The sequence below is a fragment of the Pseudonaja textilis genome, chromosome 1 (assembly GCF_049901715.1).
Source record: "Pseudonaja textilis isolate UNSWEBS1 chromosome 1, rPseTex1.2, whole genome shotgun sequence".
In the NCBI taxonomy this organism is placed as follows: domain Eukaryota; kingdom Metazoa; phylum Chordata; class Lepidosauria; order Squamata; family Elapidae; genus Pseudonaja; species Pseudonaja textilis.
Window position 1 is genome coordinate 25,748,631 of NC_141990.1, and position 17,765 is coordinate 25,766,395.

General features: G+C 41.1%; 1 protein-coding gene across 10 annotated transcripts in view; it reads left to right on the plus strand.

The window, feature by feature from the left end:
• Nucleotides 1-17,765, plus strand: part of PTK2B (protein tyrosine kinase 2 beta) — a 111,326-nt gene that overhangs the window by 56,184 nt on the left and 37,377 nt on the right. For all 10 annotated transcript variants that reach the window (XM_087929555.1, XM_026715929.2, XM_026715930.2 and 7 more), the window contains exons 2-10: nucleotides 5,008-5,263; nucleotides 8,954-9,132; nucleotides 9,604-9,691; nucleotides 10,423-10,502; nucleotides 11,039-11,101; nucleotides 11,959-12,013; nucleotides 12,628-12,768; nucleotides 14,302-14,376; nucleotides 16,203-16,304. In XM_087929555.1, coding sequence (XP_087785681.1) covers nucleotides 5,042-5,263; nucleotides 8,954-9,132; nucleotides 9,604-9,691; nucleotides 10,423-10,502; nucleotides 11,039-11,101; nucleotides 11,959-12,013; nucleotides 12,628-12,768; nucleotides 14,302-14,376; nucleotides 16,203-16,304 — 1,005 coding nt within the window. In that variant the 5' untranslated portion in view covers nucleotides 5,008-5,041. The remainder of the gene's footprint in view (nucleotides 1-5,007; nucleotides 5,264-8,953; nucleotides 9,133-9,603; nucleotides 9,692-10,422; nucleotides 10,503-11,038; nucleotides 11,102-11,958; nucleotides 12,014-12,627; nucleotides 12,769-14,301; nucleotides 14,377-16,202; nucleotides 16,305-17,765) is intronic.

Here is a 17,765-nt window from a genome sequence, read left to right on the forward strand (position 1 = left end):
GATGTACAAAATGAATACGTTTGCAACTTAATAACACACTACTAAGTTTAATGGGTGCTGTAGTTTCTTTCATGGTGGAAGACAGCAGTGTCAAAAGGAGAAGGATCAAGAGTGTGATTTAGTGGTAAATCCCTGTTTAAACCATAAAGGGTGCATCTTTTCAAGGAAGAGCATAGAACTTCCCAGTTTCAGTCCACCAGCATATTCAGAAAAAGACACTTCTTAAAGCCCATTGAAACTCCCTAGCTCAGGGGTGTCAAACTCTATTTCAGCCAGGGCCGCATCAGGGTTGTGTTTGACCTTGGGGGGCGGGCAATGTAGGCGTCACTATGGTGGGCGTGGCCAGCTCAACGCCACTTGTTTCAGGGTGCCTGTGGTGGCCCAAATGCTGTGCCAGCAAAAACTGGCTCCCAAGCTCCATTTTTGACTGATGCCCTCCTGCAACCCTCTGCTACTGAAAACGCAGCTCAGGAAGGCTGCATGCGTCCCTCCTGAGCTCCATTTTTACTGGCAGAAGCACCACAGGCTGTTCCTTTGCTGTTTCCAGGGTGGTCCCGCGGGCCTGATCTAAGTATCTTGTGGGCCAGATCCAGCCCCCAGGCCTTGAGTTTGACACCCCTGCCCTAGCTGAAATCTTGAGCCATTGACAGTGCTAGACTAGATGCTAGACTAGACCAAATTGTATGACTGCATATTTTTATTTGTTCTGTAAGGTCCCTTTGTGATTGCTCTGATGTTTCCAATGTGATCTTGGTCCACTGAGTGTAGTTTAGTGTTTGGATGTTGATAAAATCAAGCTGAGCTCTCTGAATTGTCTCAGTCCAGCCTAGCAAAACTTGATTGCTCTAAGATTAAAACTGTAATTATAATTTGTAAGAAGTAAGAAGGGATACTCCACTAAAGCAGATTTCAGCCTGGCATGTGTTTTGTCCCTAGCTGAGTGATGAAGAGGGATAATGGGAGATCTTTTGCAGTTCTTCTCCATCTCCTGAAGGGCCCCCAAAAGGTTGAGAAGCCCTTTGCAAGACAGCTGCATTAGTTGTCTCTTTCCTTCCCCAGGAAGCTGCAAAACATTTTGAAGAGGGAAAAAGGAACATGTGAAAGCAGATAATGGAGCATATCTCCCTCTCTTATCCCAGAGCTCCTGCTTAGAGTCCTGATAAACAAGAAGCAGAACTGCTCTGGGTACCAGATGGAGAGTTGAAATTGGCAAAAATCAGTTAGTGGCAGCAGTTTGGAGAAACTCAGCCAACCCACTCCAGGTCCCCTGGGAAGTGTCTGTACTTGTGAGAATCACACTTTCTTGCAGATCAGATGCCTCCCACCTTGGTATATGGTGCTCAAAGGTCGGGTTTGTGAGGCTTTGACACCCTCTAGTGCCCACTTGGAGCAAGAGCAGTATCTGAAAGTACCCATTTACTTCCTGCAAAGCTCCCGCTGTTTGGGCAGCTGTTTATCCGACGGAAATTCGAGAAGTGCAACATTACTTTATATCAGAAAAGAGATCATTGTGAGGTTTGTTGTTGTGTGAGAGTGCTATGTTTATTCCCTGAGTCGGGGGGAAGGGAGGGGAGGAATCCAGACATATATGGACGCTTCCACCAGGCAAACATGGCTTATTTTTGGAGCTGCCCTCTCCTGCCTAACTTTGCAAGAGATGAATAATAACAACACATCCCTGCACAGGGCCTGATCAGATGCTTTGGATGCTACTAATGCAGAGAAGTGGTACAGATGGTGAAGGAGGAAGTGCTAGTGTAGCAAAACAAAAAACAAAAACGGAGGTGTGTGTGTGGTGGTGGGGAAGGCTCAGATCTAGCTCAGTGCAGGAAATCTCCTACGGAAATGCTTTCATGGTTGCATTGAAATGCCTTAACATTCAGCCAAGATCTACCCTGCTTGGACTCAACCCAAAGTTCAGGAGCTCCTAAATGGGACTGTTTCCCTACCATCCTTGGGTATTGTCCTTTCCCTCTGGGACCAATGCACCCCAGAAGACTAGGTCAAGTCAGAGGAGTACAGGGATAATTCTCCTGGCTTCTGAAAAAGCTTGCATAGTTGAAGAGAGCAAGGAACAGTAAGGAGAAGGAGGAGAGGAGAAAGCAAAGGAGGGCTCTGTAATAGCAATGAGTCTCCACCGGTGGGCATGTGACTCTTGCTAGCCATCTGCAAGTGAATTGACCAAATTCTTGCCCTGCAGAATTGTGTATAAAGATGAATGTAAACAAAGGCATCTTTGGGATATGACATTTTAGAAATGAAAATGGCTGTTTGCAGAGTGGTGTGTGTGTGTATCTCCAGTTCCACTGCTTGAACTTCCCATCTTGCATTCTTGTCTGCTGCTTGAGGCTATTCTGTGTTGGAATACAGGTAGTCTACATCCACAGTGCATACTTTTAGCTGGGCTCAGGGAAATCAACACTGAAGCAGAAATCACATTTTTGGCAGCCTGCTGCACTTCTTTGTCTCATTCTCCTCTAATACCTCTATCTAATATTTGGCTGCCTCTGCAGTGAGCATGTTGGTCCATGGACCGCGGCAGTCTCCTTGTTAAGGATAAGTGAAGAACATTTACTTTTTTCCGTGGGTTGTGTTGCCCTTATTTTAGAACAATTTGTAATTCAGTAGCGTTGACTCTCTGGAGGAGGGGTGCATGTGAAAGCAAGAGCGGAAAGAAAACACATGTTTTTCAGGGCACAGGCATGTGCACAGGCTCATAACGTTATGGCAAAAGATCCAAGCAAGACAGAAAGGAAGATTTCTCCCTGGAAAGCAGAAAGAGTTCACCTCTATATTGAACAGGAGAGGGTCAGGGGGTAGCAAAAATGCCCTTCAGTATAGCCCCTTCCTCAATTTGGGAAGTTTGTTGGGCTCTTGAAGGCAACCACAGTTCTCCAAATCGAGCCAGTCTAAGGACCCTTTACAATTTGCTAGGGTAGTGTAGGATATTAAAATGATCCTTAGATTCACCTTCTGGTCAAAGTCTGGAAACCAATGAAGGGAAAGGGGTGCTTAACGATGGCTTTGAGAGGGGGTATTCTATAGCATGGGTCGCCAACCTTTTGGACCTCAGAGACCACCAAACTCATAATTTTAAATCCCAGGGACCACTAACCGGTTCTGTGGGTGTGTCCTAATTTGTGGGTGTGGGTTGGTGATCATGTGACAGGATAGCTTAGTCTGTCACATAAAATTTGCTTGCTGTGAGTCTGCACTGAATAATAGAACCTTCAGCCCTAAGGGAGATTCGGCTGTGCTTGAAAGCAGAGCCACAGATCTAAAGGCTAGCTAGAAAGCAAGAAATCCAACCATTTCCTGCTTCCTAGCTAATCTAAATCTCCTGGCACAGCGGAACAGCTGATGGTTGGAAAAAGGAAAAATAGCAATTTAGCAGGCAAGTTTGCCGGGTAAGGAGTGAATGGGCAAGGAGGGTTCCTGTGGGCCATGTGGGCGGCGCAGCCTTGTGTTTCTGCGCAGCCTGGATTAATTGCTTTGAGGGGGTGCTCTGGGGGTGAGATTTCTCTGCGGGCCACCAAAATTTTCTCACAGTCCACCAGTGGGCTGCAGCCCACTGTTTGCCAACTGTTGTTCTCTGGGATTGTTACAGCCCTATCATACCCAAAGCCTTGGGGGCGGGGTCAGTGCCAGTGGATGTTTGATTGATGTGAGAAGAATTAACCAGTAGAATGGCTTGCCTTCAGAAATCATGTGCGCTCCATCATTGGAGGTTTCTAAAAAGAGATTGGACAGCATTTGTGCAGAATGCTATAAGGCAGTGATGGCGAACCTTTTGAGTCCCAAGTGCTCACATGTAAATGCAAGGTGCGCCCTCCCCGTGCTTGTGCATCCTCATGCATGCGCCTGCACCCCCACCCCCGTGCATCCACCCCGCCCCCCGTCCTCTGCGCATGCATGGCAGAGACCCGAAGGCCAGCTGGCTGGAGGGAGGCAGGTGTGCATGTGTGGTGGGGCTGAGCTGGGGCAACAGTGTGAATGCCTACAGGAAGGGCTCTGCATGCCATCTTTGGCACACGTGCCATAAGTTCACTACCATAGGTATAGGATCTCCTGCTTGTGCAGGGGGTTGGACTAGGAGACCTCTATGGTCCCTTTCAGTTCTGTTATTCTGATTGGAGGTCTGAGTCCCCAACCTTATAGGTGTAAGCTCTGGGAGATTCATCCTGAAGGGCTGCTTGAGATGTGCTTCCTCAAATTCTCTGCTTAGCCCCCTTTTCCCTTATATAAATGCTATAAAAAGGTTTTTTTCATCTTCAGAGCCCGCTACTTCAGAATCATCCACTACTTTTCATAAAGCTTCAAGGAATGTATAATACAGTGTCTAGAACCACAGCCTCTTTTCTTTTCTTCCCAAATGGGTTTCTGAGGTTTTGAGGGAAATCGTTAATAATGGGAAAATGTTGCATTATTTCTACCTCCTTTGATGTCCACAACAAGACCGTTTCAACTAGGTCTTTTCATCCAGATGGGAGAGACTGCAGATGTTCAGTGCTATATTCTTCTAAAGGGTACCTTTGAGATTTTAAGAACAAGTTGCAGGCATCTCCTGAAAATAGGTGCCGGAGGAGGACTTTCCTCATCTCAAACTGACTACAGTGGAGGATGTTGGTAGTTCTGTAGAACAGAAGGTTCTTTGCCAGCCCCTCTATTATTCCCAGTTGGTCTCCCACAGAACCAAGCTATCAGGGTTTTTTTTTCCAAAGCAGGCAGATATGTCTCCAGATAAAATACTTAGCTATAACCATCCCCCACTTTTATTTTCAAAACAATCTTTTGGAGCCTAAAACACTTTTAGAAATAAATAAACTTCCAGAGCTGATGCTTTGGCTTTCAGCAGGCTAACTGATACTTCTTTTTTTAATGGAAAAACTATTTTAATATATAAAAAGTAATATAGGATCAAGAAATCTGTGCATTGATACATTGGTGTCCAGGTTGGCAAATTCATTTTCTTGCTGACTCTTGTACTGTTTTCTTTCTGATTGCCAGGAGGTAATGATCCAGCGTTAGCACTGCATTGCTCATGATGATGTCCGGACTGCCGGAAGCCTTGAGCCGGCTGAGAGCAAATTCTCTCCGCAGTTGCTTCAGCCTGGCAGGGCCCTCAGAGTCCACCATGGTTGCTGTACCCATTGATATCGACAAGGATGAAGTTCGGATCCTCAAGGTTTGTTTCCATAGCAACAGCTTCAACATGGGCAAGAACTTCAAACTGGTGAAATGTACAGTCATGACGGAGATACGGGTGAGTTTTGTGAATCAATTGCATTGGCTGAGGGCTTCTTGCAATGGGCTTGGATCCATGTCCTTCTGGTTTATATCAGTGTTCCTCAAATTTGGTGAAAGCTACTTTGGGGTAGTGGTTAAGGCATCAGTCTAGCAACCAGTAGACCATGAGTTCTTGTCCTACTGTAGGCATAAAGCCAGCTGGGTGACCTTGAGCCAGTCACTGTCTCTCAGCTTTAGGAAGGAGGCAATGACAAACCGCTTCTAAAAAATCTTGTCCAGCAGTCTCTGAGAATCAGACACCATTGAACAGAAGAAAACAAGCAAACTTGGCAGTTTTAACATGGGTGGACTTCAAACTTCCAGAATTCCTCAGAATGCTGGCTGGGGATATCTGGGAATTGAACTTCACATATCTTCAAAAGTTGCCAAATTTGAAAAACACAGATTTAAATGAACAGAATACCCCTTATTAAAAGATGCACAAGTGTATATATCACCAAGGTATGTGTTCAATGTCTTTCTGCAGAAGAAAGAACAGAAGAACAGGAGCAGGTGGAACAGGTGAGTCCACCAGTATTACTTAGATGTTCAACGTGAGTAACATGACCACCTGATAGATATCAGGCTAGTGTTGTATGCCAAGTGAATACAGTTCCAAGTAACTATAATGAACTGAAACTGTATCCTGCTAAGGATCAGGCTGCTTGGCAGAAAGCAATGAATAAGGAACTGGAATCATTAAAAAGACTGGAGGTATACGAAAATGTTAAGTTACCACCAGGTAAACATGCCATAGGGTGTAAATGGATTTATAAACTGAAGACAGGTATAGATGGGACTGTTACCTATAAATCTAGGTTAGTAGCAAAAGGGTTCAATCAGACAGCAAATGACTATGATGAGGTGTTTGCACCTAGTCTGAAAGCTACTACATTAAGGGCAGCATTAGTGTGGGCAGCTAAGGAGAAATACATTATAAATCATTTAGATGTAGAGACGGCATATCTGCATGCACTGTTGCAACACACTATTTATTTAAAGAAACCTTTAGGTATCAAAAAAAATAATACAACTGATTGCTGGAGATTGAAAAAGAATCTTTATGGCTTGAAGCAATCAGGATATGAGTGGAACCAGTGTACAGTTAAGGAATTAACTAAGATAGGTTTTGTAGCTGGCATGGCTGATCCATGTTTGTTTAAAAGAGAAAGTAATGGTGTAGTGTCATTGTTGCTATTGTTTACTGATGACATAGCATTAATCACCAAAACTGAACAAGAAGCTACTAAAATAATTTCACTGTTAGAGAAGAAATTTAAGATAAAATAGTTAGGAGAAATCAAACAATATCTTGTTTTAAAGATAGATAGAACTAGGGGAGGATACAAAATCTCGCAGGCAGATAAAATTAACCAATTACTAAAAAAATTTAAAATGGAACTTTGTAAACCAGAAGTTTAGCCACAGTGATGTTCAAAGTCCTGTTTTTGATAAGAACATTTATCAGTCCTTGATTGGTAGTTTATCTTATCTCAATAATAGGTCAAGGCCAGATATTGCATACAGTGTTAACCAATTAGCTAGGTTTAATGCTGAGCCAACTGAAAGGCACTGGCAAGCTGCTTAAGCATGTGTTAAGATATCTGAAACAAACAATGCATTATGCATTGTATTTGGAGCCTAAAGATGAACTGAGTTTAACTGCATATGCCGATGCAAGTTTTGCTACAGACATAAATACACATAAATCTACATCAGGTACTGTAGTGTTATTGGGAAAGGTGTTGATTGGATGGAGGTTTATTCGACAGAAACATCTAAGTTTGTTAACAATGGAGGCTGAATTCTCATGTTTATCTTTATTATGTACAGATTTAGTTTATTATAAGCAACTATTAATTGACATGGGAATTGATGTAACAGATTCTATTGTTGTTTATGAAGATAACCAATCAGCAATGCAGATGGTTTCAAGTATTGCTGTTAAGACAAGATCAAAACACACAGATTTAAGATATTTAAATGTGGGACAAAGTGTACAAAGTAAGATGATTAAGCTGGAATACTGTATGTCAGAAAATCACATTGCATATCGTTTTACAAAACCCAAGGCTCTGTAAAGGCTTGCTGTGAGGATTATGGACTTAGAATGTAAGGTTGTATATATTGTCCTACCCAAAGGGGAGAATGTTAGGAATGTAAGTCACCTAACAGTTAGTTAGGTTGGAAAATATATAAACCAGGATAGACATTTTAATACTGCCTCTTTAAGGGAATGCTAAAATTGGAATTGGGTGTGGTTCCTCAAACGGCCATAAGATGGAGCCAGAAACCTGGGTTGTCTTGTTCCTGTTCTGTTCTGGAGAGTGTTGCCGTTTCTCCATTTTTCCCTATTGACTGTTATTCTTGGATTTGATGTAAGTCTGTTACTGAACGGTTTATGATACTGGACTTTGTAATTTGGATTATCCCTGGACTGAACACTGACTGCTTTAACTGTGAATGACTTGGACTGCTTGTTTGGACGTTTATTGGAAGTAAAAACCTACATTTTACTATACAGTGTATCTGTGTGCTGTTTGTGTGTTATTCTTCACTACTCTCACTACGTCTCCCTGTGTGCGCTCATTCTCCTAACAGGGAATTACCTCAACACTAGGCAAACCAGACATTGAGAAAAGCAGGGTTGTACAAAGATTAACCCTGAGAGAAAAGTGGAATCAGTAAAATTCTTAGGTATCCTTGTCCTTGTTGGATTATTATACACACACATGCACATACAAAAATCCAATTTTGGGAAGATATGTTTGTTTAATTTATATAATCTAGTTTTCATAATATTTCTAGAACTTTTGCCAACTGTAGGGCTAAATCTAAACTGCTACTCTCTCTCTTGTACATGAATAATGATGTTTTGGCAATATAAGCTTCAATATTCAGAGAACATTATAATGTAGCTAAATGGAACACATCTGTTTAGAAGCAGTCTACCTCTCAATTTAGCAGTTGGGACAAAGCAAAAAAGATGTGTTGTCTGTATGGTTTTTGAATATTCTAGAAAATGAACTGTTCTTAAGAATAAAATGCTGAAATGGATGTATTTGGGGTGTTATATAGCAAAGCAGTTCTTAAATTCAAAATATGTTCAACTCATCCTCTTCTGAATATATTGTCTCTCTTCTTAGGTTTTGTAAGACTTTAGGGACCCTTTTCATAGGGTTATAACACCATTTTCCCCCCAGAAAAACAAAATAAACAAATGTGAGATCTCCCACTTTTTTCCTCTCATTCAGATGCTAATTCTTGGGTCCAAGGAGGAATGTGCAAAATAATTGTATGCATGAAAGATTATAAACGACGTCCAAAGTGACATTAGTGGGTTGCCAAAATGTCTTTTAGTGTGTTGCTAGTGAGGAGCATATATTACAATGTTTCTTGGCAACTTGACAATGTGTTAATTTCAATTCCCAGAATTCCCTGGTCAGATTTCTTTTCCCTTTGACTCTTCTTTTTAATTAGATATGCTTCTTGCATGTTTCCAGATTAAATTTGAATAGAAGGTAGATATCTGGTTTATTTTTAAAATAATGCTCATATGATTTACGAGATTGTTCTGTTCAGAATGTCTTTTACATTCAGAAGTTTCTCACAACCTTGTTATGTTTTTCTTCCCTTCCTGCCATTTATCTGGATTTTTCTTTTATAGGAAGTAATAAAGTCAATTCTACAGAGTGGAAGAATTGGTCCTGATATACAGCTTGCTGAGTGTTATGGATTACGCCTGAAGCATGTGAAATCGGATGAGATCCACTGGCTTCATCCAGACATGACAGTTGGTGAAGTCCAGGACAAATACGAATGTTTGCACCTTGAGGCTGAATGGAGGTATATAGTCCCTTTTGTAACCATCCTGTTCTCACCAACCTTTTTGACCTCTATTCAGAGATAATGGATGAGACCAATATTTCCAGATTAGCTTCATTCTTGTGCACTAAGGGAGGAGAGAAACAGGGTCGAAGTCCAGTTTTTCTGGGCTATCTTAGCATGCTTGTTTTCCCCCAGCAAGTCTTGTTTGTTTTAATTTTATTAGTACGATGAAACAAACACAATTCATCAATGAAACTACGATACAGTGATTAAAATAAAACTTGATAGAGGAAGAAACTAAGTAAAAATATCCATATAATACTAATGTAAAATTAATGCAAGTTGTACTAACAGTGGAAGTGACGTTATGGAAAAGAGAACTGCAATAAGACATTGCTAGTTGGGGAAACCAGATTTTGTAGTCTGCTAAATCTAAGCACTAATCTTGAAGAATGCTGGTTTAACTTAAAGTTTGGTATGCTGTTTAAGGTATGACCTCCAGGTCCGCTACCTCCCTGAAGATTATATTGAACGCTTCCAAGAGGACCGGACAACGCTTCTGTACTTCTACCAACAGGTTGGTCTCCGAGGACTGCAGTCTCTGTTTAAAGAGCTATCTCTGGTGTAACTGTGTTGAATGTGTGAGGTTGCACCCTCCATTGTGCTTACTAATGCAACTTCATCACATCCTCTAGGTCAGCAGCCCCCAACCATTTTGGCACCAGGGACTAGTTTTGTGGAAGACAATTATTCAATGGAGTGGGGTGGGAAGCACGTAAGCTAGATTCCATGCATGTGCAGTTTTGTTCACCCACTGCTCACCTCCAGCTCTGCAGCCTGGTTCCTTATGGGCCATGAATCGGTACTGGTCTGTAGTTTAAGGGTTGCGGACCCCTGTTCTAGTTCAACAGTTTGCCTTCAGAAGTTGTAGGAGCATCGTCACTGGAAGCTTTGAAGAAGAGACTGGACTGGCATTTGTCAGAAATGGTGTAGGGTCTCCTACTTGGTGGGAGGTTGGACTAGATGACCTACAAGGTACCTTCCAAATCTGTTAATCTGTTAATGTTTTTCAAACTTGATAACTTTAAAACATGTAGACCGCAACTCCAAGAATTGCCCAGCCAGCATGCTTCAGCTGAAGATGTAATTTAAATGAATAAATATTTATTATTTAAATGCATTTCATTTAAAGCCCTTAGTGTTTTGTCTCTGTGCAATAATACCCAGTTATCTTGGTTTTTTGAAAGAGTAGTGAGCACTGCTAGAGACCTGGGATCCTTAACTGACCATGTTATTTGTATCTTTCAGCTCCGAAGTGAATACATGCAACTTTATGCAAGCAAAGTGAGTGAGGGGATGGCCCTACAGCTAGGCTGCCTGGAGCTTAGGTATGTACTTGCTAGGCAGAAGATTTCATCTGACACAAGCATGTTTGGAAAACATGTGAGCAGGGTCAAACTCTTGTGGATTGCACAGTGATCCTTGCAAAACAGGAACCAAAATCCTGAAGCTGGGACGTTGGCAAGAAGAATGAAGCATGAGTTCAAGAAACACAAGTAAAGCCGGAAATCTGAAAGGATGCAGCTAGGGAGGAATATTATAAGAAATTAGTGAGCTCCTGCATAATAATAAAGCAGGGTATTGATAACTACAATTTACTGGACAAGCTATGATGAATGAGTTTTTCACACCAAGCCAAACTCTAATGGGTTGGCTTGCATGCGGCATTAACTCTTAATAGGCAAGTTTTCCCATTTAGCTATATCAAAACAAATCACAATGCTTGTATTTCTTGCCTGAATCAGGCGATATTACTGAATGATATTCTATTGATGATGAGATGGGAAAGTTCCATTTAAAAACATTGGTGTGAGTTTTGTGGTGAATTAGGAATCATGCGAGCTTTAATATCCGATTTTTGCAGGAGATTCTACAAGGATATGCCCCACAACGCTTTAGACAAGAAGTCCAACTTTGAATTCCTGGAGTATGTAGACAACATTTTTAACTATACTGGTTGATGTTTTTAAAAGTTCCTCATTAGTTGTAGTGATCTTTGCCCGATAGATTTCTTTCTTTCCTATAGGCAGCCCTGCTTATAAAACCAGACATTTTTTTAAAAAAAAATGTGTAGGTGTATGTGTGTTCATGTATGAAGAAGAAAGAATGTGTATGTGTGGAAAAGAGAGACAGAGACAGGATCTCCCAAAACCCACTCCCAAATTCACAGTAGCAGATAAGGCGTAACAGCTGATTGCTGCATTCTTTCTGAGTCCAGTTCCTACCCATGTAACATTACATTCCTATTTCATCTGGGAAAACAGAATTGCATCCCCAATCCATCTTAGCTGAAATTGCAACATTTATTTGCTTGAAAAAGCTGGAAAAAGAATGAGTGGGGAGGAAATCACATGGGGTCGGGAAGTGAAATGATGGAGGGTCAAGACACCAATTAATATTAGTTTTGGTCCCAGGTTCTGTACTGCTATCAGTCATCTTAATTGAATTGGAAGGAGTTGATGATTCCCATATATGATTTCACATTATAGTCTAAGTAAGGTTACCAGAGGCCTCCCCCATCCAGCCCACAAAGATCTCAGTTCTCATTGAAATAATTCATCCCTGGTCACCTTGCCCAGAGGACATTGTTTATGATCATGGATGATTGGAAAAGGATCCTTTCTTAACAGCAAGGTCACACTCTCCTGCTTTCTAGCCTGGTGCCTTAACCACTAGACCACCAAACTGGCTCAAAAAAAAACCCCTAAATCTAAATAGAAACATCATACGGCCAGAGATTGGATACGTGCAGATGGGTAAAGCAGCATTTTCTTTCTCTTTAAGGAAGGAAGTGGGACTGGACTTGTTCTTTCCTAAGCAGATGCAAGAAAGCTTGAAGGTGAGAAATGCTTTAGCCCCATGTATACATGTTCAACTAAGGATGGAAATAAGCCATTAGCCAGGCTCTCTGGGTGTTGGGAGTTGTAGTATGTCTAAGAAAGTATAGCAAAACTTCTAGCTTTCCTAGAATTATTTTGAATGGATTTTCTCCTTTCCCACTCTTATCTGTTCTACTGTAATAGAAAGTACTTTCTAGCCTTAATTACAGAGGGGGAAAGTAACTATTTGGTATCCCACCAAACATGGACCCATACGTTAGATAAACAAAAATCCGCAACTTAATGTTTTAAAGCACGAATATCCATGGGAGTTGGGAAGTGACAAAATATGCATGGCAATATCATCACTCAAATGATGCAACCTAAATATTTGTGGCAGATCTTGGAACGTAAGTGTGCAATAGTAGCATTTGCATGATGATAATACTGCACACTATACCATGTTGGTATCATCGTGGTTTTCTACAGATACTGCTGGGTGAAAATCTGATCTGTATCAATGGCAGAAAAAAATCTTCAGAATCTGAAATGGCTGAATGAATTGTGCCATCGCTTTCATACATAGTGTTTTTCCCCTTTTTCTTTTTAATTCCTCCTTGTTTCCCACTCACAGCCAAAGCAGTTCCGCAAGATGATTCAGCAGACTTTCCAGCAGTATGCGCTCTTGAGAGAGGAAGAATGCATCATGAAGTTCCTTGGCACACTCTCCACCTTCGCCAACATTGATCAAGAAAGCTATCGCTGTGAGTTGATTGTAAGTATTGGGCAGACAAGGAAATATTTCCCAAAGTCTCTGTGGCTTAATTGTAGTTCCAATTATAGTTTAGATCAGGGGTCGGCAACTTTAAACACTCAAAGAGCCACAAAGGTCCTAACTGGAAGCCCCTCATTCAATTCTGGAGCCAACTGGAAGTCCGGTTCCCCCTCCTAGCACGGCGTCGTTTTTCCTCTACCTGTCCTAACCAAAAGCCCTATCAATTGTGGAGCCAATCGGAAAACCAGCCCCTTGCCATAGAGTCTCCCCCTGGTGTGTTGTGCTTCCCCCCCACAACTGGAAGCTCCTTTCAAAATTGTGGTGCCCACCAGTGACAGGGAGCTGCAGCAGAGGAATAAAAGAGCCACATGCAGCTCCAGAGCCATGGGTTGCTGACCCCTGGTTTAGATATAGATGTATTAAGCAAGGTTCACCTTATGAACATTATCTCTTCAGGCAGTGGTGGGATTCAAAAAAATTTACTACCGGTTCTGTGGGCGTGGCTTGGTGGGCATGGCTTGGTGGGTGTGGCAGGGGAAGGATACTGTAAAATCTTCATTCCCATCGCACTCCAGGGCAAGGATACTATAAAATCCCCATTCCCTCCCCACCCCACTAACCTGCTTTCCAGCTCCATTCCCCTGTGCAAGGCAACAAAAGAAGACCCAGCCAATCAGCTGGGACTCGGGAGGCAGAGTTCCAATTATGGGGGCGGGGTCAGTCAGAAGTGGTATTCCAAATTATTCAAAATTTCCACTACCGGTTCTCCGGAACTGGTCAGAACCTACTGAATACCACCTCTGTCTTCAGGATGTTATCAAAATGGATGATGTGATTGGCGTATTGTCTACCAGTATTGTATAGGGAGATGTTCTGACAAGATAAATAGGGACCAACATTTGGAATTTTAGAACTTCTGAAGCTGAAATTCAGTGGATTGGAACTTGTAAGACAAAGGATAGTGTTTGCATATGGGGATTGAAAGCTGAAGGGGTGTGATCAAAGATGATATATAGATCATTAGCATGACATTCTCGTGTTTTGAAAAAAAAAAAGCCAAATCCCCAAACTTCGGACTTGCTAACTAACAAAGATAAGCAAATATTTAATGTCATAATATATTCCAGTCATTCTTCATTGTTAATTGAGGCTTCTATGCAAATTTACACAATGTCTTACTTTTGGCTTGTCCCTGCTTACCTGATTTCACTGGGCCTATGTATGCTAACTGGATTTCATTCCAAAAGGTTTTCACATTGAAGAGCTTACATAGGTCATGCATCATATTCATGGTAGTTTCAGCTTATGTTTATCATTTTGCTTCAAACTTTGTGGCATCTCTAACTTTCCACCTCCAGGCTGATATAGTATTAATTGTCATTTGCATCCCCTCCTGTTCTAGAATTCTTCCATAATCTTCTATCACTCCTGCTCCAGAATTCCTCAGCTGCCCAACATACCCAGAATGTCAGGGGCTTGCAAAAATTACAAAAACAAAAACCCACAAATTTCTTTTCTCTGTTCCCTTTTCAGCAAGGATGGAATATCACTGTGGACCTGGTGATCGGCCCAAAAGGCATCCGACAGATGACAAGTAAAGAAGCAAAGGTGAGTTGCTAAGAAATCTTGTAAAGAAGGGTTTTCATAATCGTATCAAATACAATTTTTTTTGTTGCAATCTATTGTTTCCCCCTTTTTTGTTGCTTGAATACAAGTTAAGCTATTTTGCAGAAAGTGAGAGAACAGGAGTGTTTCCATGGTAACTTCGGGGTTGTTTTTGTGCCATACAATCATCTTCTCTGAATTGAATAACACAATTTTTAATGCAGGATTTTCCTGTATCTTTCTCTGAGTAGAAATCTAATAGGTGTAAGACTAGCTGGGCTATGTCTTTTCAAGCAGTAAAAAACATAAGGTAAGACTTAAGGCAAAGGGTCTTGTGAAGAGCATGATCATGAAACTCAGGATATTATCTCTCTGCTAGATAATTCAAGTTTACGTGCTTGGAGATGGAATCAATTCTCCAGCTTAGTTCTTCCAAATATAGTCACTCATGCCTTAGTGCCTTCACACCTAGACTATTGTAACACATTCTATATGGGGCTGCCCTTGAACCATCCAGAAACTAAGACTGATTCAAAATACAGCAACATGAGCAGTCAAGGAGGCACCAGGGAATGCCCTCATAACAAATGTCTTCTGTGAGCTACACTGGTTCTCAGTAAGCTTTCTAATAAACCAAGCTTCTGGTTATCACTCTAACCTCCTTCTTGGTACAGGACCAGGTTATTTGTGGTACAGCTATCTCCAGTTGTTTCTCTTTTTTTGCATAAATGCTAACAGAATTGGCATGCTCAGAGTCATTTGTGTCAACTAGTGAAGTATGCCTTCTCTGTCATGATACTTCTTCCAAAAGGCATGCTAAGTTTCAAATAGCCCTGATTGTCTTGACCTTCTGTGAAAACTTGACTCTTCATTGGGCCAGGACAAGTTTAAGATTTGTGGACTTCAATTCCCAGAATTCCTAAGCTAATATGACTGGAGGAGGAATTCAGGGGGTTGACATCCACAAGTCTTAAAGCTGTCAAATTTGAAGACTCCTGGGCCAGGGCACTGGATGAGCTTATCGTGTGATTATGAGGGTGGTTTTGGCCTTGGTTTCATTGTGCTCATGGTTGCTTCTATTTTGGTTATGGGTATTTTTTCTTTCTTTGTTTTTTGTATCCTATGTAAACCCTCTAAAATTTCAAATTGTCAACTGGGCTACCCCATACAGAAACATACATATGCATACAATCAGGATGGGGTAAAAATTCCTGCACTGGGTAAAATGTTAGACTAGATGACCTCCAAAATCATTTTCAACTTGATAATTCTTTTTTATGGATGTATGGATAACTAAATAAAAAACAAGCAAGCATAGAAGCACTTTGGCCACTAATGCTTCTGTCAAAGAATATCCAGTTCATTTTAGAAAACTCGACTTAAAGAGACCCCTGGTTCAGCATTTATCCAGCTTACAGATAATTCCATTGTGCTTTGCTTTCAGTATCAGCTAGGTAGAGATTATGCTAAAGTTTTAGGTGTATTAGCTCCAAGGTGACAGAGCTGATTTTCTTTACAAGAGAGCTGAAGTCTCACAAGTGAGAACTGATGAGCTTCCTAGACTGAAGACATCCTTTAGTGAAATACAAACTATGGGTTGGCCAGGGCACTTTTGCCCTAGATCCTAAATTACAATAATAGTCACACTAACCTGAAAATACAATGAAATTTGTGTCGCTGGACATCATTGTTTTTAGTGAAATTTAAAAAATAAAGAGGTATGAATCAGAATCATCCCACCCCACACTACAGAGTGTGAAAAGCAGAAAGATTTCTTGATTGTAATGCAAGTGAACCTTTCATAAAACATTAATGTTGCTCCTTTGCAGCCCACTTGCTTGGCTGAATTCAAGCAGATCAAATCCATAAAATGTACCACTGTGGAGGAAGGCAGAGCATTGCTGCAGCTTGGTCTTACTGGGAACCCCCAGGTAAGGAGGAAGTACACGTTGGCTTGGATCATATCTCAGTTGTCTCTCTGTTCCAGTCTTTCAACACTCTTTTTGAGAGAGGAAAAAGTAAAAACAGGACGAGGGCCAAGAGCTGCTGCAGTCCAGCCTTCTTTAGTAGGCAGTTAAACGCAACCACAAAGCACATAAGCATGGGTACCAGAATTCAGTATCTCTCCTCCATTTTTGTTCCTTAGCAGTTAGGAATCAAGGAATCAGTCTGGTTTCACAGATAGCAAACCTTCATCAATTTAATATTTTTTAGTATTTAGTATTTATTTGATTTGTCAATCGCTTACAAGATACAGGTGTAGGAATAAATATAGTTTTGAATACATGAGATAGATACTTATAAGAAAAATAAAAAACAATAGGACAGGGACAGTAGGCATGATTGGTGTGCTTATGCACATCCCCTACAGGCCTCTTAGGAAAGGGGTGAGGTCAATAGTAGACAGTCTAAGGTTAAAGTTTTTGGGGTTTGGGGAAGAAATCACAGAGTCAGAGTATTCCAAACCTTGACCACTCTGTTGCTGAAGTCGTATTTTCTGCAGTCAAGATTCATGTAGTTAACCTTGAGTTTGTATCTATTGTGTGCTCTAGTGTTGTTATGGTTGAAGCTGAAGTATTCATTGACAGGTAGGACATTGCAATGTATGATTTTATATACTATACTTAGATCGGACCGAAGGTGGCGTAGTTCTAGCTTTTCTAGGTCTAGAATTTCAAGTCTGGTGGCATAAGGTATTCTGCAACAAGTAGAAGAGCAGAGAACTCCTCTTGTGAAATATTTCTGGACTTTCTCAAATGTGTTAATATCAGATACGTAATGTGGGTTCCAGACTGATGAGCTGTATTCACGTATTGGTCTAGCAAATGTTTTGTATGCTCTAGTTAGTAGTGTGATATTACCAGAGAAGAAGCTACGTAGGATTAGATTAACAACTCTTAATGCCTTTTTGGCTATGTAGTTACAGTGGGCTCTAGCATTTAGATCATTTGAGATGAGTATTCCAAGGTCCTTAACAAAATTTGGATCCTCAACAAGGTCTTGACTATTTAGCTTGTATTTTATTTTCCGATTTTTTTCTGCCAATATGTAAGACAGAGCATTTATTTGTTGAGATTTGAAGTTGCCACTTGTTTGACCATTCTGATACATAGTCAAGGTCTTTTTGGAGGGTAGTAGTATTGTCTGTGGTGTTGAATAGCTTTACATCATCAGCAAAGAGAATGCAGTTGCTCTTAATATGATCACAGAGGTCATTTATGTAGAATATGAAGAGAGTTGGTCCTAAAACACTGCCTTGGGGGACACCACTGTTGACAGGTACAGAATTTGATAGGATGCTCCCAATTTTGACCATTTGTTGTCTGTTTGACAGGAATGCTTCTATTCAGTTATGTAGATGTCCAAAGATACCATAAGATTTTAGTTTTAGT